Source organism: Pseudophryne corroboree, chromosome 7, assembly GCF_028390025.1.
Source record: "Pseudophryne corroboree isolate aPseCor3 chromosome 7, aPseCor3.hap2, whole genome shotgun sequence".
NCBI lineage: Eukaryota > Metazoa > Chordata > Amphibia > Anura > Myobatrachidae > Pseudophryne > Pseudophryne corroboree.
This window is the reverse complement of record NC_086450.1, coordinates 437,595,178-437,614,294: the sequence shown is the minus strand read 5'-3', so window position 1 is coordinate 437,614,294 and position 19,117 is coordinate 437,595,178. Positions and strand designations below refer to the sequence as shown.

The window sequence follows — 19,117 nt, the reverse complement described above, 5'->3', positions numbered from 1 at the left end:
AACAGTACAATGCGTTTTGAGGGATAGGGTATGTTTTGTTGACATCGTGGTGATCATAATGTTGATATGCTTTTATTTATTTATTTATATACTAGGTGCTTCATCGCGCCCTACGGGCGCTCTTCACACCGTCGCAAGGGGCTACGCCCCCTTAACCCTTGCATGCCTTTCTGGGGTTCAATATTTGTATTATATAAAGTATTACCTGCATTCCTTTGTTAGTGGTTAAATATTGCACAATGGGGGTCATTCCGAGTTGTTCGCTCGCAAGCGGATTTTATCAGATTTGCTCATGCTAAGCCGCCGCCTACTGGGAGTGAATCTTAGCATCTTAAAATTACGAACGAAGTATTCGCAATATTGCGATTACACACCTCGTAGCAGTTTCTGAGTAGCTCCAGACTTACTCGGCATCTGCGATCATTTCAGTGCTTGTCGTTCCTGGTTTGACGTCACAAACACACCCAGCGTTCGCCCAGACACTTCCCCGTTTCTCCGGCCACTCCTGCGTTTTTTCCGGAAACGGTAGCGTTTTTTCCCACACGCCCATAAAACGGCCTGTTTCCGCCCAGTAACACCCATTTCCTGTCAATCACATTACGATCGCCAGAACGATGAAAATGCCGTGAGTAAAATTCCTAACTGCATAGCAAATTTACTTAGCGCAGTCGCAGTGCGGACATTGCGCATGCGCATTAAGCGGAAAATCGCTGCGATGCGAAGATTTTTACCGAGCGAACAACTCGGAATGACCCCCAATGAAAGGGCGTGCGATGGTGAAGGAGGCGCAGCCCTTTGCGACCGCGTGAACAGCACCTGCAGGGCACGATGTACAGAATGTAGCGGGTGCGGGGGGGACTGCGGATGGTATCTGTAGATGCTGCAGGTGGAGGGGGGGCAGAAGTGGGGGTGGGGCCCGGATGGGGAAGAGTCGGGAGGTGCTGCGGGTGGGGGAGGGGCAAAGGAGTGGGGGATGCAGATTGGGGAGGGGTCCGGAGGCACTGCAGGTGGGGGAGGGGCAGGGGTGCCATGGGTGGGAGAGGGGCAGGTGTGGGGATGTTGTGGATGGGTGAAGAGTTCCGGAGGTGCTGTGGGATGGGAAGGGGCGGGAGTGCCGGGGGTGGGGTAGGGGTCTGCAGGCGCCATGGGTAGGGGAGGGGCAGGTACGGGTGGTGCGGCGCATAGGGAAGGAGGTCTGGAGGTGCTGCTGGTGGTGGAGGGCAGGTGCGGTGGTGCCATTGGTGGGGGAGGGGTGGGTGAGGGGGGGGACCGCGGGTGGAGGAGGGTGTCTGCAGATGCTGCGGGTGGAGGGGGGCAGGTGTGGGGGGAGACATATAAAGGGGGTGGATGGTGGAGGGGGCCTGGAGGTGCTGTGGGTGGTGAAGGGGCGGAGGAGTGGGAGCCGCGGGTGGTGTAGGGGGTCTGGAGGCACAGCGTGTGGGGGAGGGGTGGAGGGGAAGGTGCGGAGGTGTGGTGCATTGGGGAGAGGTCTGGAAGCGCTGCGGGTATTGTACCTGCCAAAAAGGTAGTTGGAGGGTATGCAGTAACAGGGCCAGGACAGGGGTGACAGGGTCAGAACAGGGTTGACGGGGCCAGGACAGGGATGACAGGGTCAGAAAAGGGGTGACGGGGCCAGGACAGGGGCCACGGGGCCAGGACAGAAATGACAGGGACAGGATAGGGGTGACAGGCCAGGGTAGGGGTGGCAGGAACAGGACAGGGGTGACAGGGCCAGTATAGGGTTGACAGGGCAAGCACAGGGGTAACAGGGCCAGGATAGGGGTAACAGGGCCAGCATAAGGGTGACAGGGCCAGCATAAGGGTGAAAGGGCCAGGATAAGGGTGACAGGGCCAGGATAAGGGTGACAGGGCCAGGATAAGGGTGACAGGGCCAGGATAAGGGTGAAAGGGCCAGGATAAGGGTGGCAGGGCAAGGCCAGGGGTGACAGGTACATGACAGAACACAGGGCATGGGAGAGTTTGGTATTAGGGACAAAACAGTGGTGACAGACAGATGTGTCTTACCGGAGTCACTGCTGCTGGCTGCTGCTGTTCCACTCCAACCTGTTGGGATCTGCTGCTGGTGGAGACTTGGCATGGCTGACTCTCTTAGGCTGGAGTCCTGCTTCCTCTGCCCGTCCGCATCCCTCCCCCCTCCTCAGTCACACACCGCAGACCTCGCGCAGCTGCCGGGCACTGTGGTAAGGGAAGACTGGGAGTGACTGGTTAGCCCCCAGGAGATGCTGCGGCTGGAGGGAGGAGGGGGTCGGAGCCTGCAAGCAGCTCGGACTTCTGCAGCGTTACCCGCCGGCTAAAGTGTGTGAAGGAGCTGGGCGCACCTCACTGTGGGTGGCAGCGCTGCAGCTAGCGGTGGGGTTGCCGGGGCTGGAGATAACAGAGGCAGTACGGAACCTGCACAGCGGCAGGTGCCCCACAAAACTGCAGCTAAGAAGCGTGGAGTGTGCCAGAAAGTGACGCTCCTCTGCGCCAGAGAGGGGGGGGGGGGTCAAGCACACAGTGAGCCGGTGCCCGTCTGTCTGTACGGCATACCCCCTCACACACCCCCATACCTCCCAAATGTCCCGATTTTCGCAGGACAGTCCCATTTTTTTGGGTCTGTCCCGCTGTCCCACCCGCGGGTCGTAGTGTCCCGCGGTAACGGGGGGGTCAGTTGGAAAGCTCCTGTACTCGCTGTTCTGCTTAGCAGAGCAGCGGTGAATAGTGGAGACAGAGGGAGAGGGGGCATCAGGGGGTATGGATTAAGGGGGGGTTCCAGCAGCAGAGCCGGATTAAGGGGGGGGGGGGGGGCAGGGGGTACGTACCGTTGGCCCCACAGTTTTAGAGGGCCCCCCGGCTCGAGTAGCTCTGTCCCAGCCCAGAAGCCCCCCCCCGTCCTGCCAGCAACAACGGCAGCATTGTGCTACTGTCAGCACACGCTGCTGCGTGTTGGCAGGTCTGTGGTGTTGCAGGGAAGCAGCAGTCTCCCTGCTTTCTCCTGCCTGTGCGGGTGTGTAGAGGGGAGCGACCACCTCCCCTGGATTTACCCCTAGCTGAGGGGCCAAAATTCCATAAAAAAACAAACAAACAACAACACGGAATTTGCGTAAGGGGGCGTGGCCTCGCGTCCCGTTATTAGGCCACGCCCCCAACCCACAGCAGGCACGGCAATGAGATAGGGCTCCCCTGTCTCAAGTGCTCTAACATTCCATAATAGCAAAATTGCAGAGGTTCCCAGATGTTGTCCTCAAGTCATCCAAATGTTCCAGCTTTTAAGTATATCCGTGCTTGGCCACAGGGGACTTAATTAGTACATCAGTCAATTTGATTTAACCGTCTGTGCTGATCCATGGATATCCTTAAACCCTGGTCAGTTGTGGTGCCTTGAGGACCACGTTTGGGAACCTTTAATATTTGTATTGTTAATCCGAAAAATCCTTTTAAAAGTAGTGATTCTAATGCTACCGGCCTTCTGTTCTTTGCTGCCTATGATTGCCGTCTGTATATTTCTCTGACGTCCTAGTGGATGCTGGGAACTCCGTAAGGACCATGGAATAGACGGGCTCCGCAGGAGACTGGGCACTCTATAAGAAAGATTTGGTACTATCTGGTGTGCACTGGCTCCTCCCTCTATGCCCCTCCTCCAGACCTCAGTTAGATTTCTGTGCCCGGCTGAGCTGGATGCACACTAGGGGCTCTCTTGAGCTCCTAGAAAGAAAGTTTAATTTAGGTTTTTTATTTTACAGTGAGACCTGCTGGCAACAGGCTCACTGCAACGAGGGACTAAGGGGAGAAGAAGCGAACCTACCTGCTTGCAGCTAGTTTGGGCTTCTTAGGCTACTGGACACCATTAGCTCCAGAGGGATCGACCGCAGGACCCGTCCTTGGTGTTCGTTCCCGGAGCCGCGCCGCCGTCCCCCTTACAGAGCCAGAAGCATGAAGATGGTCCGGCAAATCGGCGGCAGAAGACTTCAGTCTTCACCAAGGTAGCGCACAGCACTGCAGCTGTGCGCCATTGCTCCTCATTACACACTTCACACTCCGGTCACTGAGGGTGCAGGGTGCTGGGGGGGGGCGCCCTGAGCAGCAATAAAAACACCTTGGCTGGCAAAATAACCACAATATATAGCCCCAGAGGCTATATATGTGGTAATTACCCCTGCCAGAATACATAAAATAGCGGGAGAAAAGTCAGCCGAAAAAGGGGCGGAGCCATCTCCCTCAGCACACTGGCGCCATTTTTCCCTCACAGTTCCGCTGGAAGGAAGCTCCCTGACTCTCCCCTGCAGTCTACACTACAGAAAGGGTAAAAAAGAGAGGGGGGCACTAAATTTAGGCGCAGTTTAATACTATAAGCAGCTATGAAGGGTCATAATTCAGTTAGTCCCTGCATTATTATAGCGCTCTGGTGTGTGCTGGCATACTCTCTCTCTGTCTCCCCAAAGGGCTTTTGTGGGGTCCTGTCTCCTTTAAGAGCATTCCCTGTGTGTGTGCGGTGTGTCGGTACGGCTGTGTCGACATGTTTGATGAGGAGACTTATGTGGAGGCGGAGCAGATGCCTGTAAATGTGATGTCACCCCCTGCGGGGCAGACACCTGAGTGGATGGATTTATGGAAGGAATTACGTGCAAGTGTCGACTCCTTACATAAAAAATTTGACGACATGCCAAATGCGGGACAGCCGGCTTCTCAGCTCGTGCCTGCCCAGACGACTCAAAGGCCATCAGGGGCTCTAAAGCGCCCGCTACCTCAGATGGCAGACACAGATGTCGACACGGATACTGATACCAGTGTCGACGACGATGAGTCAAATTTAATGTCCACTAGGGCCATTCGTTGCATGATTGAGGCAATGAAAGAGGTATTACACCTTTCTGATATAAACCCAGGTACCTCAAAAAAGGGTATTATGTTTGGGGAGAAAAAACTACCTATAGTTTTTCCCCCATCTGAAGAATTAAATGAAGTGTGTGAAGAAGCGTGGGCTTTCCCCGATAAAAAATTGGTGATTTCAAAAAAATTACTAATGGCGTTCCTTTTCTCGCCAGAGGATAGGTCACGTTGGGAAACTCCCCCTAGGGTGGATAAAGCGCTCACACGTTTGTCTAAAAAGGTGGCACTGCCGTCTCCGGATACGGCCGCCCTAAAGGAACCTGCTGATAGAAAGCAGGAGGCTATCCTAAAGTCTATATATACACACACTGGTGTTATACTGAGACCAGCTATTGCTTCAGCGTGGATGTGCAGTGCTGCTGCTGCTTGGTCAGATTCCCTGTCGGAAAATATTGACACCCTAGACAGGGACACTATATTGCTAACCGTAGAGCATATAAAAGACTCAGTCTCTACATGAGAAATGCACAGAGGGAGATCTGCCGGCTGGCATCTAGAATAAGTGCATTGTCCATTTCTGCTAGGAGAGGCTTATGGACTCTGCAGTGGACAGGAGATGCAGATTCTAAAAGGCACATGGAAGTTTTGCCTTATAAGGGTGAGGAGTTATTCGGGGATGGTCTTTCAGACCTTGTTTCCACAGCTACAGCTGGGAAGTCAGCATTTTTACCCCATGTCCCCTCACAGCCTAAGAAAGCGCCGTATTATCAGGTACAGTCCTTTCGACCCCAGAAAAACAGGCGGGGAAAAGGCGGGTCCTTTCTGTCTAGAGGCAGAGGAAGGGGGAAAAAGCTGCAACGCACAGCAGGTTCCCAGGACCAAAAGTCCTCCCCCGCTTCTTCCAAATCCGCCGCATGACGGTGGGGCTCCACAGGCGGAGCCAGGTACGGTGGGGGGCCGCCTCAAAAATTTCAGCGATCAGTGGGTTCGCTCACGGGTGGATCCCTGGATCCTTCAAATAGTATCTCAGGGGTACAAGCTGGAATTCGAGGCGCTTCCCCCCCGCCGTTTCCTCAAATCGGCCTTACCGACAACTCCCTCGGGCAGGGAGGCTGCGCTCGAGGCCATTCACAAGCTGTATTCCCAGTAGGTGATAGTCAAGGTACCCCTACTTCAACAAGGACGGGGTTACTATTCCACACTGTTTGTGGTACCGAAACCGGACGGTTCGGTGAGACCCATTTTAAATTTGAAATCCTTGAACACATACATAAAAAAATTCAAGTTCAAGATGGAATCGCTCAGGGCGGTTATAGCAAGCCTGGACGAGGGGGATTACATGGTATCCCTGGACATCAAGGATGCTTACCTGCATGTCCCCATCTACCTTCCTCACCAGGAGTACCTCAGATTTGTGGTACAGGATTGCCATTAACAATTCCAGACACTACCGTTTGGACTGTCCACGGCACCGAGGGTGTTTACCAAGGTAATGGCAGAAATGATGATACTCCTTCGAAAAAAGGGAGTTTTAATTATCCCGTACTTGGACGATCTCCTTATAAAGGCGAGGTCCAGGGAGCAGTTACTGGTCGGAGTAGCACTATCTCGGGATGTGCTACAACAGCATGGCTGGATTCTAAACATTCCGAAGTCACAACTGGTTCCTTCCATTCGCTTACTGTTCCTGGGGATGATTTTGGACACAGAACAGAAAAAAGTGTTTCTCCCGCAGGAGAAAGCCAAGGAGCTGTCATCTCTAGTCAGAGACCTCCTAAAACCAAAACGGGTATCGGTGCATCACTGCACACGAGTCCTGGGAAAAATGGTGGCTTCGTACGAAGCAATTCCATTCGGCAGGTTCCATGCAAGGACCTTCCAGTGGGACCTCTTGGACAAGTGGTCGGGATCGCATCTTCAGATGCATCAACTGATAACCCTGTCTCCAAGGACCAGGGTGTCTCTACTGTGGTGGCTGCAGAGTGCTCATCTTCTAGAGGGCCGCAGATTCGGCATACAGGACTGGGTCCTGGTGACCACGGATGCCAGCCTTCGAGGCTGGGGAGCAGTCACACAGGGAAGAAACTTCCAAGGACTATGGTCAAGTCAGGAGACTTCCCTGCACATAAATATTCTGGAACTAAGGGCCATTTACAATGCCCTAAGTCAGGCAAAACCCCTGCTTCAAAACCAGCCGGTACTGATTCAGTCAGACAACATCACGGCAGTCGCCCATGTCAACCGACAGGGCGGCACAAGAAGCAGGATGACGATGGCAGAAGCCACAAGGATTCTCCGATGGGCGGAAAATCACATAATAGCACTGTTGGCAGTGTTCATTCCGGGAGTGGACAACTGGGAAGCAGACTTCCTCCGCAGACACGACCTACACCCGGGAGAGTGGGGACTTCATCCAGAAGTCTTCCTACTGTTGGTAAACCGTTGGGAAAGGCCACAGGTGGACATGATGGCGTCCCGCCTCAACAAAAAGCTAAAAAGATATTGCGCCAGGTCAAGGGACCCTCAGGCGATAGCGGTGGACGCGCTAGTGACACCGTGGGTGTACCAGTCGGTTTATCTGTTCCCTCCTCTGCCTCTCATACCAAAGGTATTGAGAATAATAAGAAGGCGGGGAGTAAGAACGATACTCGTGGTTCCGGATTGGCCAAGAAGAGCTTGGTACCCAGAACTTCAAGAAATGATATCAGAGGACCCATGGCCTCTACCGCTCAGACAGGATCTGCTGCAGCAGGGGCCCTGTCTGTTCCAAGACTTACCGCGGCTGCGTTTGACGGCATGGCGGTTGAATTCCGGATCCTGAAGGAAAAGGGCATTCCGGAGGAAGTCATTCCTACGCTCATAAAAGCCAGGAAAGAAGTAACCGCAAACCATTATCACCGTATTTGGCGGAAATATGTTGCGTGGTGTGAGGCCAGGAAGGCCCCAACAGAGGAATTTCAGCTGGGTCGTTTTCTGCACTTCCTACAGTCGGGAGTGACTATGGGCCTAAAATTGGGTTCCATTAAGGTCCAGATTTCGGCTCTGTCGATTTTCTTCCAGAAAGAACTGGCTTCTCTGCCTGAAGTTCAGACTTTTGTAAAGGGAGTGCTTCATATTCAGCCCCCTTTCGTGCCTCCCGTGGCACCTTGGGATCTCAATGTGGTGTTGAGTTTCCTAAAATCACATTGGTTTGAACCACTTAAAACTGTGGATCTGAAATATCTCACGTGGAAAGTGGTCATGTTATTGGCCTTGGCTTCGGCCAGGCGTGTGTCAGAATTGGCGGCTTTGTCATGTAAAAGCCCTTATCTGATTTTCCATATGGATAGGGCAGAATTGAGGACTCGTCCCCAGTTTCTCCCTAGGGTGGTATCAGCTTTTCACTTGAACCAACCTATCGTTGTGCCTGCGGCTACTAGGGACTTGGAGGATTCCAAGTTACTGGACGTAGTCAGGGCCTTGAAAATGTATGTTTCCTGGACGGCTGGAGTCAGGAAGACTGACTCGCTATTTATCCTGTATGCACCCAACAAAATAGGTGCTCCTGCTTCTAAGCAGACTATTGCTCGCTGGATTTGTAGCACAATTCAGCTGGCGCATTCTGCGGCTGGATTACCGCATCCAAAATCAGTAAAAGCCGATTCCACGAGGAAGGTGGGCTCATCTTGGGCGGCTGCCCGAGGGGTCTCGGCTTTACAACTTTGCCGAGCTGCAACTTGGTCAGGGGCAAACACGTTTGCTAAATTCTACAAATTTGATACCCTGGCTGAGGAGGACCTGGAGTTCTCTCATTCGGTGCTGCAGAGTCATCCGCACTCTCCCGCCCGTTTGGGAGCTTTGGTATAATCCCCATGGTCCTTACGGAGTTCCCAGCATCCACTAGGACGTCGGAGAAAATAAGATTTTACTCACCGGTAAATCTATTTCTCGTAGTCCGTAGTGGATGCTGGGCGCCCATTCCAAGTGCGGATTGTCTGCAATACTTGTATATGGTTATTGACTAACTAAAGGGTTATTGTTGAGCCATCTGTTGAGAGGCTCAGTTGTATTTCATACTGTTAACTGGGTATAGTATCACGAGTTATACGGTGTGATTGGTGTGGCTGGTATGAGTCTTACCCGGGATTCAACATCCTTCCTTATTGTGTCAGCTCTTCCGGGCACAGTATCCTAACTGAGGTCTGGAGGAGGGTCATAGAGGGAGGAGCCAGTGCACACCAGATAGTACCAAATCTTTCTTATAGAGTGTCCAGTCTCCTGCGGAGCCCGTCTATTCCATGGTCCTTACGGAGTTCCCAGCATCCACTACGGACTACGAGAAATAGATTTACCGGTGAGTAAAATCTTATTTTTTGAATGCATGGTTTCTGCTCCTTCAAAAAGTTCCACTTCCTTAAATCTGCCCAACATGGGCACTGAATTTTATGTAAGTCCAATCGCTGTCATTGTGTTACTGTGTGTACGCTGCGGCGCTGTGGGGTGATTTACGAGGAGCAGAGACCAGCCAGTACGCTGAGCAGACTTGCTCACTGTCCATCTTATATTACCTTGAGACCCTTGAACCGATGACTGCGTCTTTATGCTGAAGCGGTGGATCTGAGACACCGCCAGTGGGCTGCTCAATACAGACACCTGCAGTTGTGACATTTGCATAATTTTGCCTAAATGCTGCATACGAGATCGCAGCTGCAACCGCATTTGCAACTGTCTTGTAATCAGGCCTCAAGGCAGGAAAAAGCGATCGTATTCTGGGGTACCCATCGCCCACAAATTGCACTGGCAGCCATTTTGCCAGTCTGTAGCCTATGAATTCACAAAAAACTGAGCCATGCAGCGCTGTGTGACTTTATAAAGACGCAAAGTAGCAAATAATGCTACTACGCTTCTGGTGCTACTATGTGTCCAATAACACCTGCTGCCAGTCAGAAAGGTCTTGCTAGAATCTTATGTTGCAATCCAAATCAGAACAGGTACCGTTTCGTTATCACGCCATTCCAAAATATAAACGTGACATGCCCACTTGAAAGTAAATTATTTACATCAGGAATGTGCTTAGTGTTCAGCGTTAAGTCTAAATGATTGTTTTATTATTTGTTTAGACATCCAATCAATAGACCTGGTATGTATAGCCTTCTGAGTCAGCTCTTCCTGTCCCTCGGTGGGTGTAGTAGGGTATGCTGGCGGCCGGGCTCCCGGCGACCAGCATACCGGCGCCGGCATACCGACATCGTGGCGAGCGTAAATGAGCCCCTTGCGGGCACGGTGGCACGCTACACTGTCTATACTCCCTCCAGGGGGGTCGTGGACCCCCAAGCAGGGAGAAAAAGTGTCGGTATGCCGGCTGTCGGGATTCCGGCGCCGGTATACTGTGCGCCGGGATCCCGACAGCCGGCAAACTGAAGACCACCCCCTCAGTTACCTCTCTCTGCTCTGCACTCATGGACTAAGGTTTATTGAAAGAGGTTGGTATTGGGAGACCGGCGCAGGGAAGAAAGACCGCCTGTCACATAACTACATCCCATTGAAAAGGGTTATCTAAAGGGGTATCCTGTCTCTAGGTCGACAGTGTCTAGGTCGACCACTATTGGTCGACAGTAACTACTGTAGGTCGACAGGGTCTCTAGGTCAACATGTTCTAGGTCCACAGGTCAAAAGGTCGACCTAAGTTTTTCAAAAATGTTTTCTTTTTTTAACTTTTTCATACTTAACGATCCACGCGGACTACAATTGGGAATAGTAACCTTGCCCAAAGCATGGCGAGTGAAGTGAGGCATTCGAGGGGACACGGTGCACTAATTGGGGTTCCCGGTCACTGAATGTTGACCTTTTGACCTGTCGACCGTATAATATTACTGTCGACCTAGTTACTGTCGACCTTACATACCACACCCATCTAAAGGGACATGACCACTAAACTTCACCATTGGTACTCTACTGTCTACGGGGGAGATGTATCAAAGCTTGGAGAGAGATAAACTAATTAGCTTCTAATTGTCATTTTACAGGCTGTGAGGTCTGTTTGCTAAGTCTTGCGTGGAGGTAAAGTGAATGGAGATAAAGTACCAACCAATCACCTACTACCTGTCATTTTTCAAACACAGCCTGTGAGATGGCAGTTAGGAGCTGATTGGCTGGTACTTTATCTGTCTCCACTTTATTGCTCTTCACATTCTACAAGGTTTTCATCTCCTCTCTAGAAATGACCCTGCACCCCCCCCCTGAAAAAGGTAAACAAATATGATTTTGCATAATATCTCCAAGCCTATCCTTCCCTTCGTGCAGCCTAAAACCCTGCGCCACCCACACACATTCTAACCCCTGCCCTCCCTTCTTGCAGCCGTACCCAAACCCCCTCCCTTCCTGCAGCCTAACCATAACTCTTCGCCCCCCCCCCCCCCCCTCCCGGGCCGGATTCATAAGACCGTTGCCGGAATCCCGTCAGACGGGATCCCGACGGCAAGCGCAGCATGTCCCCCCGCGGGTTCGCTGTGATCGACACGCTACACGTCTTGTGGCGAGCTTTGCTAATTTATTCCCCATTGTGGGGTGGCGTAGACCACCCCCCGAGTGGGGATTCATGGACCCGGTCGGGATTCCGGCTGCCGGAATTCCCCTGGCTGTCGAGATTCCAGCGTCGGTATCCTGACCGCCGGGATCCCAACAGCCGGGAAACTAACTTCTTCCTCCAGGGCCTAACCCTCTCCCCACAGCCTAACCTTAACCTTTCCCGGCATACTTACGTTCGAGATGTCGACTGTCAAGATTCTGGTGTTGGCATTCTGATGGGTGTCGGGATTCCGGCACCAGTCTTCTGCCAACTACATCCCTCACTGACACATGGGAGGCACTCATCAACATTGGTGCAGGCTACAAAATGGCTGCTTCTAATGTGTGTAGACGTCCAGTACAAGGAACAGTATGACGTCTCTTACTTATTTTAATATGCAAATATATAATGAGCTAGTTTGTTAAAGAATTAAAGTGATAATAAGCTCATACTTAGAAATGGCGAGTGTTTTCCTATTGCATGTGTACAGTATTACTCATCATGTAGGGTAATAAGTGATTGTTAGTATCTGGGACCCTCTGTAGCATCTTCCTGACTCACCGCATGTTTCTCATTTCCACTCTCTGGGAACGCCGTGTTCTCTCAGATATTTTTTCTTATGCCTTTTCCCTCCTTCTGTTCCCACAAGTTGATGCAAATCAAATCTTCTGCGGACTTCACGTACCAGCCGCGAACTCTTACCAGACTGACATAAAGCTTATTGGACATATAATAGCAGCAATTCTATCTATATATATATATATATATATATATATATATATATATATGTGTGTGTTTTTGCTTTGAAAAGCAAATTTAGCACTCCTATATGCTTGCAGTTTCCTTAGCTAGTCACCTATAGATCATTAAAAACTCTCTCTGGGCAGGATGTACTAAAACCGTAAATGCGTCCAAAACTCTGAAAATCCTGTTTTGGCCGCATTTCCATGTGTGCCAAGCTCTGGAATGCGACACAGTCCGGAGGTTAGACACAGTGGGCAACACAATCTTTATATGGCATTACCCAATAGAAGCTTATGGGCTCCTAGGTCCTAAACCCAGAAGTCCTTCTTCTATCGCAAAGGACAGCTTTTTCCGGGAGAGCTGTCCTTTGCAATTTTAATCGCATTACTAAATAAACAGGTGGTGTTAATGCCAGTATGTACCTGATAAGTGGCGGGATGTATCGAATCGCGGATGCAATGCTTAGTACATACCGCCCATTGCGTGACAAACAAAAGATGGCTGCCAGACACAGCCAGTCAGCTACACAGACACAGGCTCACAGCTCTCAACATGTCATGTGATTCCAGAGGGGGAGGATGTTACAGTGCAGACAAAGCCCAGAGGGGTGTTCCAAAGCCTCCCTGCTCTTTTTTATCATATACCATATGACTGTGGTTGCCATGGTAGTCCAGAATCTTAAATCCATGATCTCGGCATGAAGAAATAAACAAGTGAAAATAATAAATGCCAATCTTGTTCTTATAGCCTGCCTGTAATTTATGTATATAAAAAAAAAAAAAGACACATGATTTTTTCCCCCCGCCTGTATTTGCTATATTAAGTGTAAAACTACATTTGGTTCATGGATATTATTCAGCTCTGTAATACACCCTCTGATATATGTTTATGTCAAAATAGTTGCTGCAATATACTTTATTAAAGCCAGAGAAATTGTAGCTGCATGTCGGTGTATACAGGCCTGCCTTTTTCCCCAGGTTTTCCAAAGACATAATTTTAATGGTTTGAATTTACTACTTAACTTACAGTGTGTTTTGTATATATGATGTCATTGATCCCTTGTGAGCAACGTTGCTTGTCCCCCAGTAGGGGTCAGGAAGCGGCAGGCTCGCCAAGCAGGCATCGTACAATTGCCCATGACAGGAGCACAGAGCCCTGCAGGAGCAGCCATGTGGAAGGACTGCCCTGAGCAAGTGGACGATGACTTCTGAGGAGACACTGTGCATGTGGCTGTACATTCAGAGCTTGTTACAGAACTACAGGACTAGAAGAAGCACTGGCCCCTTGGCCCAACCTGTTAGTTTAGTGGTCTCTATGAGTGTGGGTCCCTTGCAGTGTGGGTGTGGAGGGAGATGTGGGGCATTAAGGTCTGCAGGGTATGACATCACTGGTGGCAGTGCCATGTACGACCTTCTCATGGCATGCACACATGGATAACATACAACTGTGTAGCATGTGCATAGGGCCTAATTCAGTCCCGATCGCTGCAGCGGCAGCGATTGTAGCCTGATGCCCTTTGGGTTAGGCACCAAGGGTTGGGTTAGGGACAGGGGAGAAATACTCTCCGAAATGCTGATCCTCAGATGCCTGCACTGGAACTGATCATCATGTGGCCGCCAGGACCCGGACGTTTGCGCTGGCGTCGAGAGAAGGTGAGAGACCACTAGATCACCAGGGATGGTTTGTCAACAGTTCATCATGTCCACATATCATCCGGGTAGATCTGAATGTCGACCTAATGACAGTTGACAAGTCATACCACACCCTTGGGTGCTGTCATATAAGTAAACATGAGGTTTTTTGGATATAAAGCAGGACTTCTCTGCAATACGGGTGAATAAGGCCACATGCAGTGTCTAATGTTTTGAATTTTCCACCATAACTTGGTTGGCTGGGAGCATGATCCTACTGCTTCCGGAGTGCCCGTGGCGTGCAGAGGGTTAAATCGTCATGTACACCAGGGGGTTAGGGGAATGCAGTGGGTAGGTTATTGTCTTAAGCTATTTTTGGGATTTGAAGCTTTTCTGATTCATGTCCAGCATTACCTCACCGCCATCGCTGCATCCGTGGGAAAGTTTACACAACTCACATTTTATCAATAGTCCAACAGGCTCTCCGGGGAGCACGCTCACTGACAGCACACTTCCAGCGCTGTCCCACCCTCTCCGCCTCGCAGACCGCGGTAGTGGTGTAACCGGCATGTGCTGTAACAGATGAGCTCAGCCTTATGTATTAAACACAGATCAAAAATATGTTTATCTCTAGACTGTGGATTGTCATCATCATAGTCTATTGGCTGCTCCTTGTTAACGGCGGATTATTGTTACATTTCCCCGTCCCTCTGTTTTCACGGTCTGACCTCTTGTTCTTATGGCCTTCACTATTTTAAATGCTTTGTTACGTTTCTCAAATTTTCAAAATCGGAGCACGAACAGTGTGGTGTTGCCGATAGCAACCAATCAGGTTATAACTTCTGTTGCACCACCGTAGGCTGTGAGCAGAATCAGCCTTCTGTGAGTTTGTGCACGTAGCCGCCATAATGCGCTGAATTGAATATCCCCTTATAGTGCCGCTAGTGTGGCCCTATAAACTGCATAAGGACCTAGGGTGAAGGTTTGGAAAGCCACAAAGCCCTAGGGCCTACTATTGCCCATCAATTGTTTAGTTGCTATGGACACTACTACCCATATCCTATGCACCTATTTTTATAAATCTAATTTGTTCTGTTTTCTGAAATATTATTTTGAGATTGAGAGAACGATGAATGCTCAGCAGTGATTGATTTTGGTGTGATGCACACAAGTGATTCCGTTGAGCCCCGCTTTTCACAGTGCTGTAGGAAAGCTACAGTTCAGGTTGCCTTATTGCAAGGGGATTTAACATGTAGCCCTCCAGCTGCTGTTGAACTAAACATCCCAGCATGTCCTGCCACCGTTTTGCTGTTACGGCATGCTAAATCTTTGTTAACATTGTCTAATAAAATAAAGTGAAAATAGAAACCTTATTAGAAGATCGTACAATTATCATTTTTAATATTTTTCAGATGTATTTTAACCTGTGACCTTATCCACGTTCCCGGTATTAAGTTGGCCCTGTTTCCTACACCTTGTATATCGGTAGCGTAGTTAGTCCCTGGCAGGTTATGTTGTGCGGTTTACAGGGGACTAGTGCACTTTAAACAATGTTCTAAAATATCGAATGATCTGTGGGATATAGATAAATTGTGTCAGAGGTTCTTATAGAATATTTCCATTTTTTTCCAGAGATCTCCGGAACAACAGCATTGAAACCCTGGACAAAGGACTATTGGAACAACTGCAGAATCTAACAGAACTGTAAGTGGAAATCTATGCCTGTCAAATCTGTACTTATCTATCCTTTTACTGGGATATTCCACCTTCAGATGACTTTAGCAATACCCCTCTCACCCCCCTGAGATTAAATGGAAGTCCAGGGGGGAAAATTGCATTGATAAATTTTGGTGGAAATTTGACCTCCCTCTGTGGCAAAAATGGGTCGTATGCATTATTCCGCTGTCTGTCTGACATGGGCCAGGGTTAGTTTGCATCCAGAGCTTTGCAGGCTGTATAAACTGTGCAGGTCTGTAATTGAACGGACTCCTTGGGATTCATCTGCAGATACCTGAGTGACAACCCCTGGCTGTGTGACTGCCGTCTCTCCTGGCTCCCTCGCTGGGCTGCTGATAATGAGGTTAGAATCGAGCAGTGGGATTCCGCCCTCTGTGACCGGCCCGCCACGGCGTCTGGCCAGCAGCTACTCAATGTGTCGTTCTCCAAGTCCACTTGTGGTGAGTAACAGCCATAGAAATAATAAACTTATAGAATCATCATATAGGGCTTCTTTATATTCTCCTGTGTCATGGCCAGGATTCACTGTACTTATACCTCATCCATTATTGGATTGACCTCATTGGAGGTAAAAACAGTTAACCACACCCCATCCACTGGCCACACCTCTTTTACATTCCATGTTTCCAGGTCACTACCTCTTGGCGTTGTGCATCGGGTAATTGTCCCGACACCCAGTAATTCTACAAAAGTTTATGGGGGAAATTTATAGCAACTATGTTAAATCATGACCCTCATAAATATACAAAAATAACTTTTACCTGGAGAAACATGTTTCTTGATGTCTCTTTGCAACAGGACACAATTGCATCTTGCAAGTTCTGTTGTTTTCCAGACCTGGGTCCGACATTACGGAGGAAAAAAATATATACTGTATTAGGAGACATTATCAATATCTTCAGATATATAAAGGGAAATTACAAAGAGTTATCAGAGGAATTGTTTATTAAAAGAACTCTGTATAAGACGCGAGATCACTCGCTGAGGCAAGAGTAGAGAAAATTCCATACGCAACGTAGGAAAGGGTTCTTCACTGTTAGGGCAATAAGGATCTAGAATTCCCTGCCAGAGAAGGTGGTAATGGCGGACTCTATATATTCATTTAAAAACGGATTGGATACATTTCTGACTGAAAAAGATATCCAAGGTTATAGCATTTAAAATATTGACATTGTTAATCTGGGAGGAACATGATTTACAGTCGATAACTAAACATAAAACATTATTTCAATTGGGACATTATAATGAACTCGGCTTAAGACAGATTACAGGTTGAACCCGATGGGCATTTTGCCTCTTTTCAACCTCATTAACTATGTAACTATGTAATTATTTCCTTAATTCAGCCCCGTTCGATTTTTATTCGCAATAAATATATACTTTATTTTTTATATATTTCCTATATGTACAGTTTTATTAGTGTAAGTGTCCACTGTTATTATTGTGGAATATATGATCATCGATGGTAGAGGTGAAGATGTGTGAGCTGTAAACGAGAACCTTTAATTTCTTTGCAGGAGGCGATCTTCTCTATTGCCCCAGCAATCTGTCTTCAGGCGATGAATTTGCGCTGACGTTCACGCCCATCTCCCTGGCTCATCCCGGTAATGAATCTTGCAGTGCCCAGTGCTTTGCGGAGCTCTACAGCCACTGGGCCCTAGACGCTGAGCGTGGCTGCCTGTGTGGTGACACTGCCCCCACCAACGCGTCTCTTGAGTGTCAGGAGCTATGCGATGAACCGTCGGTCCTGTCTGACTGTGGCCTGTCTGTGATCCATGATGTTGGCAGCGCTCAGTCGTTCACCTCATTACACATCTCCAGAGAAACATACGAACTGGGGGAAGCTGTACATTTACAGGTCAGGGCTCCGGTGCCCGTTACTCCTCTGGTCTGGGACTTGGGGAACAACCAGATTTTCAGCACTAGCGAGGTGAACGTCACGCACAGGTACGCTCAGCCTGGGCTTTATAACGTGACGGTGACTCTACGTCTGGGCCGCAGAGATCTCCTTGTGTCTGAGGAGCTGAGAGTGGAGGGGTTACCGGAGGATATGCAGATTGTGTGCCCGTCTCTGCTGAGGACTAGTGAAACTGTGGACGTCCGTGTGATGGTGATGGGTGGAACAGAGGTGGCGGTTCAGCACACGGTGACCCATGAGAACGGTGACGCAGGTGAGTTGGTCCTTTCTACCCTTTCAGCCTTCTGCTGATCATTTATAGTTTCCATCATGGTTTCTGGGAGAGATTGCGTTTGGAAATGCAGTTGGGTGTGGCCGCTGTATTGAGTTCATACAGCAGACAGACTGATTAGACTCAGCTGGCGTTTGTTGCGTTTTCAAAAAAAACTTGCTTTAACTAGAGTAATTGTTTCATTCTTCCTCAGGTTTCATTTAGAATGAAAACACATTTGAAGGTGAAAATGTTTACCCCAATTTGCTGTGGCATGATAGTCGGGGAACTGCTGTCTTTTTTTGTTGTTTTATTCCTGAATTCCCACTAGCATGACCATAACCATTGTTGTGCATGAAACGTTTGCTTGTTTTTTTAGTGGGTCAACACCTGAGTATTCAATTGCGAGCCGTTTTCACACTTTATTAAGGCATTTTCACCAATGATTTTTCACTTTTTTCTTTGCCTTTTAGCGGGCCGCGTTTTCGCAAGTGCGAAAACACGTGGATTCACTGATCCACTTGTTTTTTGCTCCTGCTGAATCCCTGTTCGCCCTAAAAAATTGTGAAAAAACATCCCTAATTGAATACCCCACTTTGTTGGGATTCAGCCAAGCATACAGAATAGCATTTTTCTCTTCTCCCTTGAAACCACTAATGTCAGCTAGATGACGTCGCCGTGGGGGCAGGCTGTAGGAAGGGAACTCCATACGTCTGGCCCACAACAGTTGGAGATGCTATACAGTCGGTTAATGCCAGATACGTTCTCTAATAGGTTGTATCTAGCAAACCCTTATTGACAATGCGCTACCAATTTATTACCTGTTAAAAGTTTTAGAACACCCCCATTTTTCCAGTTTTTATTGAGGTTTACACAGGTTCGTGTGTCGGTGTACTTTGAATTTAAAGCATGAAATTATTAGAGCAAAAAAAAAGAAACCATATAAATATTTCTCCTTCAGGGTCCATCCATAGGCATCCACAGGGATGACATTGGGGTGTGTAGGTGGTTGGAGAAATCTCATCCACATATTTAACTCCTGAAAGTAGTCGCCTGTTGCACAGCCAGCGAACACATCCACAGCATTCATTCTTCAATGGAAATCAAATATTGTGTAGGAAGTTCGTTCCACCACTGTTGTAGAAGTTCCCACAAATGTGCTGCACCTGTGGGTTGCTTTGCTTTCCCCCCCTTCTGTCCTGTTTGTCCCAAAACAGTTGGATTGTGTGTCAGTCTGGAGACCGCACGGGCATTCCATAATTTGAATCCTGCTGTCATGTTTTTTTTCCTCAGAGTTAGTTCTGACATAGGGGGTAATTCTGAGTTGATTGCAGCAGGAACTTTGTTAGCAGTTGGGCAAAACCATTTGCACTGCAGGGGAGGCAGATATAACATGTGCAGAGAGAGTTAGACATGGGTGTGGTGTGTTCAATCTGCAATCTAAATTGCAGTGTAAAAAT

At 49.0% G+C, this 19,117-nt stretch overlaps 1 protein-coding gene across 4 annotated transcripts in view; it reads left to right on the top strand.

Moving 5' to 3' along the window:
* PKD1 (polycystin 1, transient receptor potential channel interacting) overlaps positions 1 to 19,117 on the top strand; it is a 189,039-nt gene that overhangs the window by 88,371 nt on the left and 81,551 nt on the right. For 3 of the 4 annotated variants that reach the window (XR_010182127.1, XM_063934899.1, XM_063934898.1), the window contains exons 2-4: positions 15,385 to 15,456; positions 15,760 to 15,929; positions 17,007 to 17,660. Coding sequence is in view for 2 of the 4 variants with exons in the window: in XM_063934899.1 (XP_063790969.1) it covers positions 15,385 to 15,456; positions 15,760 to 15,929; positions 17,007 to 17,660 (896 nt within the window). In the remaining 2 variants the exon portion in view is untranslated. Of the gene's footprint in view, positions 1 to 15,384; positions 15,457 to 15,759; positions 15,930 to 17,006; positions 17,661 to 17,879; positions 17,902 to 19,117 lie in introns of those variants that run through there. The other variant, XM_063934900.1, reaches the window with a different exon arrangement.